The sequence below is a fragment of the Physcomitrium patens genome, chromosome 7, assembly GCF_059467195.1.
Source record: "Physcomitrium patens ecotype Gransden chromosome 7, ASM5946719v1, whole genome shotgun sequence".
NCBI classification, from domain to species: Eukaryota; Viridiplantae; Streptophyta; class Bryopsida; order Funariales; family Funariaceae; genus Physcomitrium; species Physcomitrium patens.
Genome location: NC_143416.1, coordinates 18311116 through 18327535, shown reverse-complemented (window position 1 = coordinate 18327535; position 16420 = coordinate 18311116). Strand labels below are relative to the sequence as shown.

The 16420-nt window shown below is 40.6% G+C and overlaps 3 protein-coding genes and 1 long non-coding RNA gene across 6 annotated transcripts; 1 reads left to right on the top strand and 3 right to left on the bottom strand.

Moving 5' to 3' along the window:
• Positions 1-911: 911 nt before the first annotated feature.
• LOC112284357 (uncharacterized) lies at positions 912-3039 on the bottom strand. The gene is made up of 2 exons (XM_024524088.3): positions 1535-3039; positions 912-1343 (listed from the first exon to the last, which is right to left on the bottom strand). Exons 1-2 carry the CDS (start codon positions 2096-2098, stop codon positions 1215-1217), a joined length of 693 nt encoding a protein of 230 aa, XP_024379856.1. The 5' UTR covers positions 2099-3039; the 3' UTR covers positions 912-1214.
• A 3269-nt stretch (positions 3040-6308) lies between these two features.
• Positions 6309-8032, bottom strand: LOC112284191 (GDT1-like protein 1, chloroplastic). The gene has a single exon (XM_024523764.3). It carries the CDS (start codon positions 7675-7677, stop codon positions 6532-6534), a length of 1146 nt encoding a protein of 381 aa, XP_024379532.1. The 5' UTR covers positions 7678-8032; the 3' UTR covers positions 6309-6531.
• Positions 8033-8235: 203 nt separating this feature from the next.
• On the bottom strand, positions 8236-12012 carry LOC149988605 (uncharacterized). Its single transcript, XR_016504324.1, has 4 exons — positions 9975-12012; positions 9730-9829; positions 9064-9150; positions 8236-8920 (listed from the first exon to the last, which is right to left on the bottom strand). It is a non-coding gene; the product is annotated as an uncharacterized LOC149988605 (long non-coding RNA).
• On the top strand, positions 11829-16216 carry LOC112284192 (sialyltransferase-like protein 2). 3 transcript variants are annotated; one of them, XM_073535018.2, is made up of 14 exons: positions 11829-11969; positions 12216-12606; positions 12740-12920; positions 13088-13173; positions 13435-13521; positions 13647-13724; positions 14064-14161; positions 14261-14453; positions 14553-14643; positions 14737-14801; positions 14911-15065; positions 15319-15400; positions 15550-15656; positions 15773-16216. In XM_073535018.2, exons 3-14 carry the CDS (start codon positions 12824-12826, stop codon positions 15945-15947), a joined length of 1314 nt encoding a protein of 437 aa, XP_073391119.1. In that variant the 5' UTR covers positions 11829-11969; positions 12216-12606; positions 12740-12823; the 3' UTR covers positions 15948-16216. The 3 variants fall into 3 exon arrangements, with proteins under 3 accessions (XP_073391119.1, XP_073391118.1, XP_090108355.1); XM_073535017.2 differs by having other exon boundaries at positions 15770-16216; XM_090252229.1 differs by lacking the exon at positions 11829-11969 and having other exon boundaries at positions 12184-12606; positions 15770-16216.
• The last annotated feature ends 204 nt before the right edge of the window (positions 16217-16420 follow it).

Below are 16420 nucleotides of genomic sequence, written 5' to 3'. Positions count from 1 at the left end.
AAAAATTATGTTTGTCAATTGGAGTAAAGAAATATAAATGATTTCATTGTTATGCATATACTCTTCTTTGTTTCTTTTTTCTTCTAGATCAACATTTCTATGGAAGTGGTCAATTTTTGACTAAGCAACCACAAATTACAACTTTTTAGTGGCCAAACACATGGGTTTTCAATAACACACACCCACACACATACATACACACATTTATATATATATATATATATATATATATATATATATATTTTTATTTGAATAGTATTTATGTTTTCACTTAAGTAAGCTTGTAATTTATTTTTTTTGTATAATATTAAGTATTCAATTTTAATTAATAGTTACCAAATATTACAAAATCAACAATCAAACTATGCAACCAAATTAAGCAACTGAAATAAAATAAAAAATGGTGAAAAAAAATTAGAACAATGTAGTCTATAATGATATTCTTTTGAAGATGTTTGACAGATATCAAAAGCAACAAATCATAGATAAAAAATACTTATCAAAAGCTTATGAAAGGTCAAACAGGAATATTTAAGTCAGTTACTTTTGAAATATATACCCATTAAACATATGAAATGAGCGAAATGCTTGCAAATCCCAATAGGAATACCTGGTCACTATATTCACTAGACATGCAGACGCATGCTGATGGTCAACTCTGTAAAACATCAGAACTTCAGGCCCAAATGCTAAAGGGAAAGCAGAGAGCGGACGGAACTGAAAAGGATAAAACCTTCGAACCAAATGCAAAGAGCCAAGGCCTGGTGCAACACGAAGTATGTGCGGCCCCATAAGGTAATGTAGGTCGTTCATTGCTTCACCTCGTCAGCCCCACCCACCACAACATGGATATGGATCTGCCAGTTTCACGTCATCTGAACGAGGCCAATGCGTTCCGTAGAGACGATTACTTGTTTTTTTTTTTTTTTACGTGTCACCCGTTTCCGTCAGGAAGTAGCTCTTGGGTTTCACCTCTTGGAACCTCTCTATACATTACAACTATTCAATTATACGCTGAATTTTGGTGGAGACGCTACATTGAAGCAAGACACTGCCATCCTCAGTGAGGAAAAACATCACATTTCTTGAACCTTTCTGCAACTTTCGGGGTCTATGAACACTGCTCCAGTGAGGGAATTCAAGACCTCGAGACTGTAATGTGCAGGTTATGAAGAGAACACACTGGTTACAAATCGTGACAGACATGAGTCTCCTCATTTGTCCTGGTTTAGAGGATTGTCGGGCGATTTCTTCCACATCTTCCACAACATATCCTTGTACTGTGTGTGCGTCAGACCCGGTTTCTCTTCTTTCAGTGCTGGTAGCTCTACCTCCTCAAAAGCCTGTTAAACAAAAGTTGGGGTGAGAATAAGAGAATACTACCACTCCTGACGATAAGGTTGCTGATAAAGGATTATGTATGTATATATATATATATATATATATATAGCATAGACTCTCATCATGCCGATTGAAACCAATGATCCGTAACAGTTACACAACATTGGGCTGTTTCAAAAATATGCAGATATACCTTGTAAGAAGCCTTCAATCTTCGCTCTGGATGCCGATCGGCGGGTAATTCAGGAGCATTCAGGGTCCCGATCTGCGCCAACGCCGTCTCCAAGTCCCGCGCGTCGAGAAGATCCTCTTCCCGATTCCGGTTCGCCACATCAACCAACCTCTCATACTCCTCCGGACCACTCGTCCGAAGTTCCTTCTTTTTCGCCGCCGCAGATTGAGCTGCTAACGCCGACTGCTCCTCCTCCTTCCGTCTTGCCAGCTCCACAGCTGTTACTTTCGGCACGGGGACAGCTACGCGCGTGACCTTCTTGTCCTCACGCTTCCCGTATTTTTCCAATTCCTTCTCCTCTTGCTGCGCCAATTTCTTGGCTTCAAGCTTCTTGGCAGCAACCTCGGACCTCCGCTCAGCCTCTTCCTCTCGCTTCTTCGCCGCTTTTGATACATGACCCTCGGCCTCCTTCCAATACATCTCCTCCTTCTGCCGCTCTTCCTTCACTTTCTTTTCCACATGTGCCTCAGCTTTGCGCGTCCGAGCCTCCTCCGCCTTGCTGTTGGTGCCCATTTTCTTGGGCATGGCTGCTCCCTGTGCTCACAAATACAAAGTTCAACGTCTCTGCCTCTCAGAAGTGCGCCAACCTCCCGTCAATTCGGAAGTACAACAAAATTAAAGCACAACCAGGCGCGGTGTTAAGACTGCTCCTGCTAAATGAGGGGTGAATCCGATGCAAGCCCTTGAATTGGCCAAGACCTCAAACCCTAAAGTGACGAGGAAGAGGAAGGAGTGCTGGTTGTGGAGAGTTGGAAGTTGGTCGCTGATCCTTCAAGGTCGAGGCGACACTATGTACTACTCACTGATCAGACACGCATCCAGGGCCCCTTTGTTCGTGGCCATCCCCGTGGAAATATTACATGGATCTATCCATCATCCAGGGTTATTGTTTGTTATATTTTGTGTGCTTTTTGTAAAATTGTGTTCTTTAATTAATTAGGGCTGGAGAGCAGCACCACAGACAACTGCCACGACGTGAGTCCCACCTGCCATAAGCTCAGTACGCTCATAGTAATAGCTCTCTGGGAAATCCGAATTGCACTGAGGAAAGGCCATCAAATTGGGAGAGCCCAGAAAGAAGGGGACTAGAACATGATGAGGAATACAAGACAAGACAACACAGACTGGGGAGGGGGAATTAAGAAGGAAATGGTATAATATATAGTATAGTACGTATAGAAGAGGAGAGAAGAGAATGGTATAGAGGGCATAGAGGAGGAGGAGGAGGGGTGTGGGAGTGGAGTGGAGTAGAGTGGAGATTATGAGCGACACTGCTCGTCCCTCTCCCCCTATAGAACAAGCAAAATCTCATCAATAGGATTGTTCCACTTGCTTCTCCACTTCATGCAGTATTATTTTTTATTATTATCTTTAAAAAAATTATTATAGTTTTAAAATTTATATTTGCTTTACTTGCAATTACATCTAATTAATGTACTATGAATTTTATTGTTATTTAAATATTCTGTAATTGTAACATCTTGAATAGCTGTGACAATTGGTTTAAAACTGGTTAAACTAGTTTGGGTTTTGTTACATTGGTCCTAATCGAGTTGGCCAAATTTTCAATCGGTTTGGAACCAATTTAACATCAGTTTCAAAACCAAGTTTGAATTAATTGAATGTTAGATTTAAACCCGTTTACTGTTGGTTTTAAAGTTTTGTTTTTGTTTATAATTTAAGAAAATGTAGTGTTTTCATGATTGATGTGAGTTGTGGATTAATTTTTGTGTGTCAATAGAATATTTGTGTTTTATATGCTCACTGATTTTGAGTTGGATACATTGGGATTTAAAGTTTCATATCTCAGAAGTATGACACTATAAGAGATGTATTCTTGATAAGAATGAAGAGTTTGTGTGTGTAAATTTGGAATTTTTGCAATTTGATTAACCATAGCAAAGCTTTAAGGCGGACAACGTGTCTTGGAGCACTTCAAAACTTACTTCACACTTACAGATGGCATTAGTAAAACTGTGAAAATCCTTAGGTATCTCAGCAAACTGTTGAGTAGTGCAATGGAAAGCTTTTACAAAATTTTGTACCATCTTAGTGGTGTATTTCTTGTTTGGAAGAAGTCATACAATCACTTATTGCCTCTATGTATCTATATATGTTTCTAAAGCTTAATTGTGACCTAAGTAAGCTAAATTTAATATTTTAGATTGCATGATTTACACTGCAATAGTAGATGAATAGATTTTTATTAAGACAATCATGTTTCAAAGACTAATACACATTCAAATAAGGGAGGTTGATCTTATACTGGCATTAGTTGAATTACTTTCTATGTTAATATTGAAAACTTTTATGCTATGGAAACTCATTGTTTTCTTCTAATATACAAATGTATTGTTTGTCCTTTCTTATTTGTCTTTGTGTTTGTTTTAAATCAAATTAATTTCTTAAAGAATATCAAAAAGATAATATAAATTATTGAAATATTTATTTTAAGCTATTTTTTATTTATCTATTAATTTTTTCTTTAAATTTAAACTAAATAAAATTATTAATGTCATTAATATTGAACAAACACATAATTACTTCAAAAACTAGCCATCTAGGTCTTTAGATTTTTCAGCTGAAAAAAAAGAGTGTTAAAATACTCTCAATTTGTTATAGCAATATTACATGGCAAAAAAAGAGGTTTGTAGAAAGAAACAAAAAGATGGAAAAGACTATTTTATTTAAATGATGAAGAGATTAAATTGTAAGAAGCCCTATAATGACATATTTGTTGATGATCAATAATGATGCAATTTTGAAGGTTTCCTAAGTATAACCATCTTTGTAATATCAAGTTTGTACATTTACTAAAACAAAGAAAGATATTATGACCTATCTTAAATTATCTCCATTAATAAAGATATATAATTCAATGTAAGTTACATTAACACAATCACTATATTAGATGCAAATGAAATTTCTTTTTAATTTTTAATTACAAGAAAAATTGATTTATTTTTCATTAAATTTGAAAAAAGGTTTGAGTTCACAAATGGCTTAAACTTTATTACTACCAAGCTATCCTTAACAAATACTAATAACCAATCTTATTTGTGAAAATATACATTCACTAGGTATTGATGCAATTGTAACATTTAAAACATTATAAACAATTATTTGGATCCTTAGATGCATTGCCATATTTATGTTGAATTATAAACAAACATCATGACTACTTTATTGTAGTTGCCTTAGTGCATGCAACATCCATCATTCTATTCTTTTAGAAGTATGTCATCAAATGCATAATCACTAGATTAATTGTTGTTTGAAAATAAATTATCATGAAAGAAGAAATAGAGGAAGTTTTCTTATTTTTGTTGGAAATTTTACATAATTGCCATCAACTTAAGACATTAAGTATTAGTGACCATGATACTTGAGAAATTGAGTATGAAAATTAGAATTACTTTAAGTCTTTCAAATTATATTCTTGTTCTTTTTCGTGCAACATTTGAAATAGAATAATCCATTTGTTGCTTGATTGACTAGTAAGAAGATGTTGGAAGATGCTTGACTATTGTAATCATACTAATAATTGTTAATATTTTTTAGTTGATGATAACACAACATCTCTTATGTCTTAAATGACTTTCTTAAGGAACCACATGTTCTAATTATCATAGATTGCTAATTAAATTGCAATTAGTTTCTAAGAGCTCAAAATTCATTTTTATAATGTAAAAAAACAAATAATCAAAGTTCATGGATAGTTAGCACATGATTTGAATGTTCTTATGTAAAAAACATTGAGGTTAATTAATATTTAATAATATGCAAATATATTAAGGATTATACTTATTTGAAAGCATTTTAATTGCATATTATTCTAAACTAATGATTTGCCTCCAAATACAAGGTAGAATTGACTCCAAAAAATTGTCTAGTCTTATTTTACTACATCAATTTCTAACTTATAATGAAAATATCTACAGTGATGTTGTAGCATGATCCTATCTAATTCTAACTAAATTGTTCTAATTTGCAACAACGTTGCACAAACCAAGTACCAATAAAAACAATGTGGGCAATCCAAACAATTATGAGATTAAAATCAATCTAGGATACATGCAACTATGACAAGTATGAACATATTCTTCTCATATTAGAGATTTGTTCAAATACTCTAGAAAGATTCTTGCACATTAACAACAATGGTAGTCTAACAGCACGTGACTTTTTGACACAAAGCTTGGAAATGAGTGGAAGTTGCATAGCTATTGGTGTTGCCAGAAGAATGTTGGTTGGAGTCGCCTGAGTGCAAAGGTATGACAGATATTGCAATAGAAAGACATTTGTAAATAGTGAACTTTCTCAGCTCATGCTCTGTCTTTACGCTCAATTTATAAGGATGCGTAGGGACAATACAATTTATCTCATGGATTACAATCTGCCCTTTCTGGAATTTTGCAACACAGCCACAATCGCAGCATCTCTCGTGCATTCATATCCTTTTGGCAACAACCAAACAAACAATATTGAGAATGGGTTCAAAGACGGAGGAGCTGGCGGCCTTGCTCTCCCTGCTCTTAAAGCTTTTCTTGCTACTGAAGCATAGGAAAACAAAACAAAAACAAAACAAATCGAACCAAAATATTTAAAAAGAAAAAAGAAAGAAAAAAAAAAGTTCGAAGACGTGGTGATGATATGGCGGCAGAAGCACAAGAAAGGACCATCAAGAGAAGCAAATGAGGAGATGCGATGCAACAGAGGAGAATCCACGAGTGTGTTGTGAGGGACTGGTGGCTGGCTGACAGAATCGAATGTGTCCTGCCTGAATATAAATAAATCCATCGTCAATCATCCTGCAAAAATGTGCTAAACCTTCTCTTGCCCCACCTGTATGAAATGAACGGGGCTGAGCACCGAAGAGGAAGACTACCGCTAATGCCAGAATTCAAACAGATGATCATGATCATGGTCATTCATGATCTGTGTTTCTTCTAATCTTGCTACGCCTTGAGAATGTCGACTAATGTTGTAGCGGCGAAGACCAGGAACAGGGCGCCTCCCACGTACGCTATCAGCTTCTCAGAGACGTACTCGCTTAAAAATCTGCCTCCCAGAACGGCGAGGATGGTCGCCACGCCGTGGCCCGCTATAGCGCCCGTTACCACCCCAAGTGGCGACGATGCCGCCGCAAGCGCAATGGTGGAGAAGAAGGATTTGTCTCCCCACTCCGCCACAAACACGAGGGCAAATGTCGCTACCACCGTGCTGGCTGCTGCCGCCGAAACACCCAAATTACCGTCCCCTGCCACGCCCGCTATCGCCAGCTCCGCGTCCTGCTTTTCGTCCTCAGCTTTCGACCCCTCCATCGAAACTGCGTCCACCAGCGTTGATACACCAAAGTACACCAGCAGCACCACGGCCGCCAGATCGTCGAAGGGGAATTGCCCTGTTCCCTGACTGCTCGGGATTAAGTTGTCGATGTAGTGAAACGCCCGTCCTAGTGCTACTGAGATAACGGTCATGGCTGCCAGGGCGCCGAACGTGCCTGTGAATACCGCGAGGTTAGATTTCCGTGTTGCTAAGAGAGCTGCAATGAAGAACGTCTTGTCTCCTATTTCAGAGAAGAAGATGAGCAGGAATGCCGACGAGAAACCATTCTCGAACTCTGTCCAATCAGTTATGGCAAACCCCGAGGAGTCGCTGGAGCGCGCAACTTCTATGCCCAGGCTCTCTGCGGCCGCGGGCAAGCAAACCTGCAAGGCTACCAAACCTACCAACACAGCGACCTTCAACGATTCCGCTCGCCGATCACGAGAAACCACATGATCAACCTCTACTATCTCTACCTGACGCACTAATTTGGAGGTGTCTTGGTCTAGTTCTTCTTTCCCGCTGGCTTCGTGATAACTGCTGACCTTTGAGCTCTTCCATTTCCTAACCGTTCGTGGTCCTCCTACAATGCTGCGGCTAGCTAGAAATCCTGAGGTCAGCGATAAGGAGAAAAGAGCCAAGTCTGGCCGTAAAGGCGATGCACTACTCCTCCTCACGAAACGTCGGCAACTACTCGGTACAGAATCTACTGCTGCCTTGGAATTCAATAGTGATGATATGCGACTATCAGGCGGAGCCTGAAATGTGAGTGGCATGTTTCTGAAATATTTAGCACCTCAAGAAGAAGGAGGAGGAGAAGAAGAAGCAGGTCCCAGCTAAGGTTATGGCGCGTGTATCTGGAATGAAGAGGACCTCTGCTGCAGAGCAGCTTCTCCCCCTTCAAAAACTGCTCTTGGCAATGCAGAAGCAAACTCCGCCTGGAAGCCCACCCCGCACCAGCACCCCTGAATGAGAATGTGGAGTTGCATCCCTGTTGAGTCCACGTCCTCATACAAGCGGAGGTCCTTTTTGATCCCTAAATTTCTTTATGCGAGTGGCAGGCACATGAAGAAATCCTCCCTTCCCGGTGCATCCACCTGGGCGGAGGCTAGTCCTTCGCTTTCTAAACCGCACCAATGACGAGAATCCAAGGTCTGTCTAGATCCCGGCTGCGTTTAGTTGCAAAACCCTGCTGAAGAGTGTCCCCGAGAACCCTGTCCACAGATTTGGCGATGATGCGAGGGGTAAACCAAAAGATACTTTTATCCAGTGACTCCGCTGCATCGTTCTCCATGTTGGTCACGCTGGCAAAAAGTAGTGCTTACATGTCCCTGCCTTTTTGGCTAAGTTGAGCCCCTCTTACTCCGTGTCACAGCTCGGGTTGTATTATCGCTCTTTCGGGATTCAACCATGCGATTTCCGTGAGCAGAAGCTTCCTTCTAAGTGTGGAAACGTGCACCACATTTTCCTAATTGCTAGAGAAAACATCAAATTCTATCTCAAGTCCAATCATCAATTTCAGTAATCCGCCAAATGGCTTCGGAAACGTGGTCATTCATTCAGCTAGTCTAAATTAAACCGACAAGATGAACATTGCATCATCAACAAAGTTTCAGCCAATTTCAAACATAGATACTTTCTCACAAGTTGCAGACGGTGAGCCTAGGATATGTGTATACAAGTGACTAATGAGTGGAACGAAAGAAAATGATTTCTGCTCTAATCAGTTTTTTCATCTGTACCTTAAAAGATTGATATCGGTACAATATGGTCAGGCTAATGCTCAGCATTGTGATAAGCCCTCTCTTCAAAGGCCTCTAATTGAGAATCACCCTTCAGTAAAGTATTCACCCTTATGCTCTCCAAATTCGATAACGATAGATCGATGACTGCCACATCTTAGGAATTTCCCCGCTATTATACTGTGGCGCACGATTGCTGGGATGTACTGTTACCCAGAAAGTTTATCGTCATTATGTAAAATGCAATTTATGCAAATTGCTTCTTCCCTGCCAATCTCTGTTTAAAGATCTTGTATCAGGGCACATCAAAATCCTCCATCGAGAGGGCGATGAAACAAGTATCACAAGTTGGTAATAAAAATCAGTTTGATGAGTAACAGAGACTTCATTCAACCGCCAAGAAAAGCATCGGAAGCTTACCTTTTTGATGTGGCCTAAGAACCTCGTGTTTCTGAGACTTATACCATGTGCTGCTTAATGGGTAAAGTATATTGATCAAAGCAGAACCTGCATTCGAACATTATAACATCCATGATCGTTGTTTCAACAACACATTGTGTCCTAGTCTCATGACGTTCACAGTTTTTTAGAAACATCTTCAAGCGACGCTGGTTGTTAGCATAGTGAATAAACCCATGAAAAAGAAAAAGAAAACACAAAAAGTCAAAAACACACACACACACGGAGTACCTAGTGGGGTTTACAAAAACTACCCAACTAGTTACCATACTCTCAGCATAGTAAGTAAACCCTACTAGTTACTACCTTGGGCTGAATCCTGATCGGAACCAACAAAATTGCTGAGCACAGACGTTATTCTGATCAGGACGTTTAACAGTCCGATTAGACCCTATCACGATTGTGTTGATCTCGATACATAACTAAAGGTGTTTACAAAAAGTTCTGCTTCATATGCAGCTAAATCAATATGAAAATTCAAAATAATGCTCCCGAGGTTTTGTTGAAACTATTTTTTGACCTACAGCGCAGACGAACACTCGTTATGACCTGAGATTTCTTCAAAATTTGTTCATGCACAAGTCTTGGTAATTCTATAACTACTGGCTTGTATGATAGAATGTGTACCAATTGAATACGAAAATGGTTAAACAAAAACCCCGTCGAAGGATCCGAGGACCACCATCGCTCACGCGGGAAACACGCAGAATGCCGCTCCAATCTAACACTGCCACTATGCTACTTTTAAGAGAGGCCAAAGATAAATCGACTGCCAGACTGTAAACCTTGATAAGCTCATGGACCTACTGCTAACAAAGCAACTTGACACATTTCAAAGTTACTAATCCATCAATGATTTCTGAGTCACTCACGCAGTGGCTGCTCCTACAGAGGTTGATGCAGTGCGGTCCTTCTCCAGTGGCATCTGTGCGTTAAAACCTATCTGACCACACTCTTTACGCCAATGTCAGCATGCAACTCATAGAGCGCCCATTCCTTCGACCTAGTTTGCTCTTAGCTCCTCATTACTTGCAAGCGCACAGCAGCGTGTGTTGCCCAAGTCTTCATGTACAATCCCCCTTGGAAGTGAAAGAAGCAAAGACAAATGCTCTGTAGTCTGATTCGGTATCCATAATAAGATAGTCGATTTTGAAGCAGAATTACAGAGACAAAACAGCAGCCTCAGCTTGGGCCATGAGATGTCTACAGGACAGTGTAGGGTCAACATTTTGCTCTGCTCACTGTTCCGACTCTAACCAGGAAACCTCTTATCATCAGTGGGCTCTGTGCTGGTGAATCCCCGTTCGTAATTGTTCAAAGGAAAACTTCTCTTAGCATGTCCACAAATTCACTTGTCGAGGGGTGACACATTTGTTATAGAAGCAGATGCAACCCTGCTAGTGCATCTGTAGAATGGAAACAAAGACACTAAAATTAATTTCACCGTCTGCAATCCTTAGGACGCCTCCCCCAGATTCACTCACGAAGCATCTTCACCACACTTCTCCACATGCACCTGCAACTGCAAAAACCAGTTCCACACTGCTCGAACAAATCAGAGGAGAGTCATTTATCAGTCCATCGAGGTGCCCATTCATTACCCCGTTAGTTACGTATAATATTGTGGTATGAAAAAGTTAAGACGCTCATAAACCTATTGAGAAATTCTGATTGCTTGAGTGATGGTTCCTTCTGTATCTCTCCATTTAAGTATTAACGTAGGAATACCTTAAACCGTCAACTTAAGATTTTTCAGCTATCTCGGGGGGGTTTGGGGGAAAAAAATTGTTTTGGGTGGAGAAATAAGGTTCTGATGTGCTGCAGAAGAAAAAAAATTGAATCGCCGCAGTGGTTGAGTTGATAAAAATTATGAAAGCAGTTTTTGCATTTTACCCCTGAACCGAGTCGTAGACTTGAGAAAAACCGTCCGTGAAAACAGGTTAAACCACCACCTCCATCGCACAAAACCACCGCCTTCGTCGTTGTAAAATCTGCCGATCATTAGTGGACTTGGAATCCATTCGGAATATTTCTGACGCCGTTTCTGACAAGGTCTACGAGTTGGTTCAAGGGCCTGACACGGTTTAAGGTATTCCTACGTTAATGCTTTCATCCCACAACGCTCTTCCATAACTCGGTTATAATTTGATCGGGGCTCCGACTAAAAGACAATTCTGTGCAAAGCCAGGCCCCGACGCAAAAATACATCGCAAAATCGGGCGTTGCGATACTCTTGCAGGATATCACCAAAATTAGAAGATGAACTTCCTTTACAAAACAGCAACACTCCTTTCTTAAGCAAGTTACCCAGGAGGTACTGGATTGTCCGGACGTATCTAAGGTCCCACCCAGTCAGAGAATTAAAAATGTTTTCGCAACTATCTGGGATCGTTGAACCTTGAGGAAAACACCAGCACCAACTTCATGTGCACAATTTCCGCCCAAGCTCAATTTTCAAACGTCTACAGAAATGTATTCAAAAAAGAAATCCAAGACATCTACAATTATTCTCTCTAAGCCTCCACTAAGATTTAGCTCTGCAACTGCCCTCCAAATGGAAAAATAGAGCAAAGCATTATACATAGCAGAGATTCAAGAAACCTGGAGATATGCTTCACTCAGAAAGTCGGATGCCGACCTGGTGGAGTCTACTGCCGAATAAACTTGGGCATTAACAACCAGGTGAGACGAGTACGAGTAGGGGCGGAAATGGACACAAGGAGACCTCATAAATCTCATTCAGCAGGCATCCCTGTAAATTCCTGGCAAAGAGACTATGCGCGAGTGAGGCCAACTGGTTGCGGATGAAGGTGAAAGTAGGAGTGGGGGTTTGGTAAATATGCGAAATAGGTCTTCGTGCATCACCAGTAAGATCCGGCAAACCTCTCCATCGCAGTGCATCGTAACCCTACACTTTTACACCTTCCGTTCAAGTCTAGCTCACCGAACAAGACTGTTTCAGACGGAATTTGTCTCCGCCTTCCCATTGCTCATCACCAATTTATGGTTTAGCGACTGGCAACATTTCTGAAAGAGCTTTGAGCAAAATCTCTTTAATGTTCTTTCTAAAACGAGTGTTGTTTAAAAATGACGCAAAGTGGGAAACACCCAAGTTGCAGGTGCTCAATCAGTTTTATTGCTCTCTTTTTCTGAGTAAAGAAGCGTATCCAACTCCTACTGAATGAACGGCGCAGCTCCTTATGGTTTTTAGATTATTGAAGGCCCAGAATGATGCTTTAAGGATTGATGCCAAGAACCTGCTGATTTTTATTCTATTCTTCTTTAAATTTAAAGAGCATAGCGGGGGTAAGGGACGAAGCGGGAAAACATCCACTGGAATGTTTTGTTCGATCTTGGTCATGTTGGGAAAAATGTGAGCTACACCACGCTGCAGTGTCGGCATTCAATACACAGAAGCAGTACCCATCAGCAATGCTCCGTTGTTTCAATTGTTTGTATTTAACGAGAAACAGACAAGCATCTCATCGTGGTCCTTAATCGCCGGTAGGTTGCGGTGCATCCGTACACATCATTGCAGCTTACAAGTAAACAGTGGAGGGCTGAATAGAAATACCGAGATATGACCGTGTTCATTAACGTTTTCTACCTTTCACATTTGTAAGTTTGTTTGGAATAGGTTTTAGAGCAAGTCAGAATATTCTACTGCAAGTGGTTGGGACTCAACATCCAGGTGAGGACTCAGAATATTCCGTAGTCCTCCATGACGAAGCTTGAGCGAGCTCCATCACGGTTGTTGAAGTTGTTGATGCTCGCATTGGTGTCCTCTGCCGTTTATTACGTCAAACTTGCTTCAAACGGTACTTTCTTCCCAAGTATAGAGCTGATTTGCTTCCATTGGTAGTTGAACTGTGATGCTTGAAGGGAATTAACTGATCAACTCCATCGACCTATGTCGACTGATTGTTTCAAATTATTGAATTAGTAATTGGTTTGAACGTTGTCTCGCCCTTGCTGTACTGTGCAGCTAGATCACGGTCGAACCGATATATGAACTTGGATGCTGATCGCTCAACAATGGTTAACTTTCAGCAGGAGTTTATTCAATGTGTTGTAAGTTGTTGACACATGAACTTTGGCACTTCAGGTCGATGTGATTTTGCTTAAATGCTTAACCACCAACAGAAATGAAGACCGTTATACGCGTGCTGGTTTTCTATTTCTGTCAGTATAGATTTCTTTTGACAATCAAGATTCTGAACGTTTGAGTCCAAAATTATTGTAGACTGCATTTTTACACGCTTGAGCTCAAGCTTTATGTCTCAGACAAGAAAATGTGCTCGATTCAAGGACATGTTTACTTGCCATGTGCAGAGGGAGAAAGGGATGGGAATGGATGTCCGCCCTGTTACCGAGTGCAAGGTGAAATTATTGTTCACTGATCCTTCCGCAGCAATTTGGGTAAGCAATTACAGGATTTAGTTGTCTGTTGCCTTTCACAGAATGACGAATGTTCTTCTATTTTTGATAGGAAGGACGAGACACAACTAACGCTGGCACCAATTCTTGATTCCTTTGTAGTGCAGAAAGAGCCAGCATCTGGAGAATTGGAGGGTATTGTCTACGAATTTGACCTTTGCAGCCTGATAGGTCTGTGGGAAAAGGCACGACGCAGGATCTTTCGCCCTCGCAGCATCTTTTTCTGTCAAACTACTCGCTTTTGCATCTCATGTGCTGCAACTTGTTAGTATTGACCTGAATTCAAATATTTGAGTAAGACGATTCGAGTGCAAAATGCTCGTTACTCATGTTAAATCATATTACTCCTCAGGCACATGCTGAAAATATTTGTCTCGTATCATACATTATGTTGACTGAAGTTCGCACATTCCGAAATTTGTGATTGGTTTTTGCTACAGCTGTGAGCCATTGCGCTTTCTTCTATCTTTGAAAAAGTCTGATAGAGCTTGTGATGAGTCCACCACCTTAATCCCTCGTGCCAGGTGCGAAACAGCATCACAATACTTACCAGAGAATATATCGACGGACTCCCAAATGGTTGGCGAGATTATGCTTGGAAGCGCATCAATAAAGGCTACAGGTCTGCTTTACCCCTAATCCTTTATATTTTATCCTCCTGTTGGAGTTGATGGTAATTGAAAACACCTCCACTGATACCATACATCTTTCCTACTTGCAGAAGCATGTGCTCCAACATCACATTGTGCAACGAGAAGCTGGCACCAGTAATTCCTTCCACACCTCCCTTCATCCCCCGTCAATACGGTCGATGTGCAGTGGTGGGAAACTCAAATGACCTACTCCAGGATCTTTTTGGGGCTGAGATCGATGAATTTGACGCTGTCATACGAATGAATGGTGCCCCTGTTGAGGTAAGGAAATCTCCCTGAGCACCTTGGAATTAGCTGGGTTTGCAAGGACACTTCACAGCATTTCAGTTTTCTTATAAATTGGTGCTCTTGCCACTCCAGAACTACACTCACTACGTGGGAGAGAAGACCACATTTCGAATTCTAAATCGTGGATCTGCTAAAGCTCTTGACAAAATTGTAGCATTGTCGGGTAAGGAGGACCATGAGGCAATGTGTAAATTTACATCCCATAATGGTTCATACTGCAATCGGTATGATGTGTTGAGTCTTCTGCGTTGATCAGCGTCTGCGCAGGAAACCATTATCGTGAAGACAACTATCCACGACTTCATGAGCCGAATGATACGGGTACGAGCAACAAGGTCGAGAGTACTTCACCAAGTGCATTTTGCTGATTTGAATGTCTATCGCGCAACTGCATCAATATCAGTAATACTATGCCGTTACGCCGCTGCAGGAGGTTCCCATTTTGAACCCAGTATACCTAATGGTTGGTGCACCCTTGGGAAAATCAGCAAAAGGAACAGGAGTTAAGGCAATAGAGTTTGCACTGTCAGTATGCGAGATGGTGGACATTTATGGATTCACTGTCGATCCTGGTTACCTCGAATGGTATGAATCAGTTACCCAATTCGTATATTCTTCGACCTTTTCGGTGAAGGCGCTCGTTACTTGAAAACCATGAAATTTATGTACCATTCATAAGAAACACAATTACTTGCACCAATATAAAGAAGTTGGTAGGCCATAGGCCATAGAGTATGTTCCACTTCCATGTTCCTAGGGAGCCCATCATGTTGGAGTTGAGCCCTTGATGTTGATCCTACTGCATATGTTGACTTCGTGAATAGTTGTCTTCATGCAGGACCAGATATTTCTCAGAATCAAGAAGAGGGCATGCGCCGCTCCAAGGAAGAGCCTACTATCAAACTATGGAGTGTCTTGGGGTAATCTGCAACCATTTCCATACCCAACTTTAGAATCCTAGTTGGAAAAAATAGGGTGGGTTACAGGTAGTTCCTATGTCCTTGTGAATGTCGTTAAAGTATCCATCATATGCTACCAACCTCACACTGGACCATTTTGTTGTGAACAGTTTATCAGGATTCATTCACCCCAACGGAAATTCTCTACGAACAAGCAACGTGTGAACTTGAACAGCAGCATTTGGAACGCCGCGGCCCACCTGGATTTGTCTCTCAAGTGAGAAATACCTCCATTCCTTTTCATTTATGTAGACGCTTGATCAATTTTCAATGTCTGTTCTGCTTTGTTTCTGTTGTGGTATAAAAGCGGGTTGCGATCATCTTAAATAGCAGGAGAGCGCATCGTAGTAATCTATTGGACGCATGTAAGCTTTGGGCGCAAGGAGCAACTTTGACGCTAAATATGAGCACTTCAGCAATGGATCATCAAAAAGCAGTAAGTGGTATTCGACAGTACGCACTTGATCAAGAATCAGGGAGCGGAATGTTGTGCATCAAGCCTGAGTAAATAAATTGAATATCGATCGCCTGTGACATGAAGTCACCTGGTGCACAGTAAATTTTCTTTCACGCATATAAAATTGCATTACATAGAGAGGTTTAATACCAAAAAGCTGTGAATTTTTAGCAGCCACAATTTCCTGTGCTTTCTTTACTAAGAAAGAATGAAATCTTTCATGTCTCCAAATTGTATGCGCAGTTAGATGTTCAGTACTCGATGTCGACATATATAATTCAATCAATGAATATAAAAATTTAAACTTGCGAAGATGCACATGTGAAGTTTCACCTATAATGTCTTTGCGACGTTCAGTTCAAATGAATGTTACATATAATGATAACAGTACTTGAGGCAATTTGTAGCATATTTCTTGAGGCTTTCCACATGAAATGACTCAACAATAGAAACGCATCGCACCTGAATCATTTTTGGAATACCCTAGTCATATAGACATTAGTCAATATTAACCTTGAATTGCA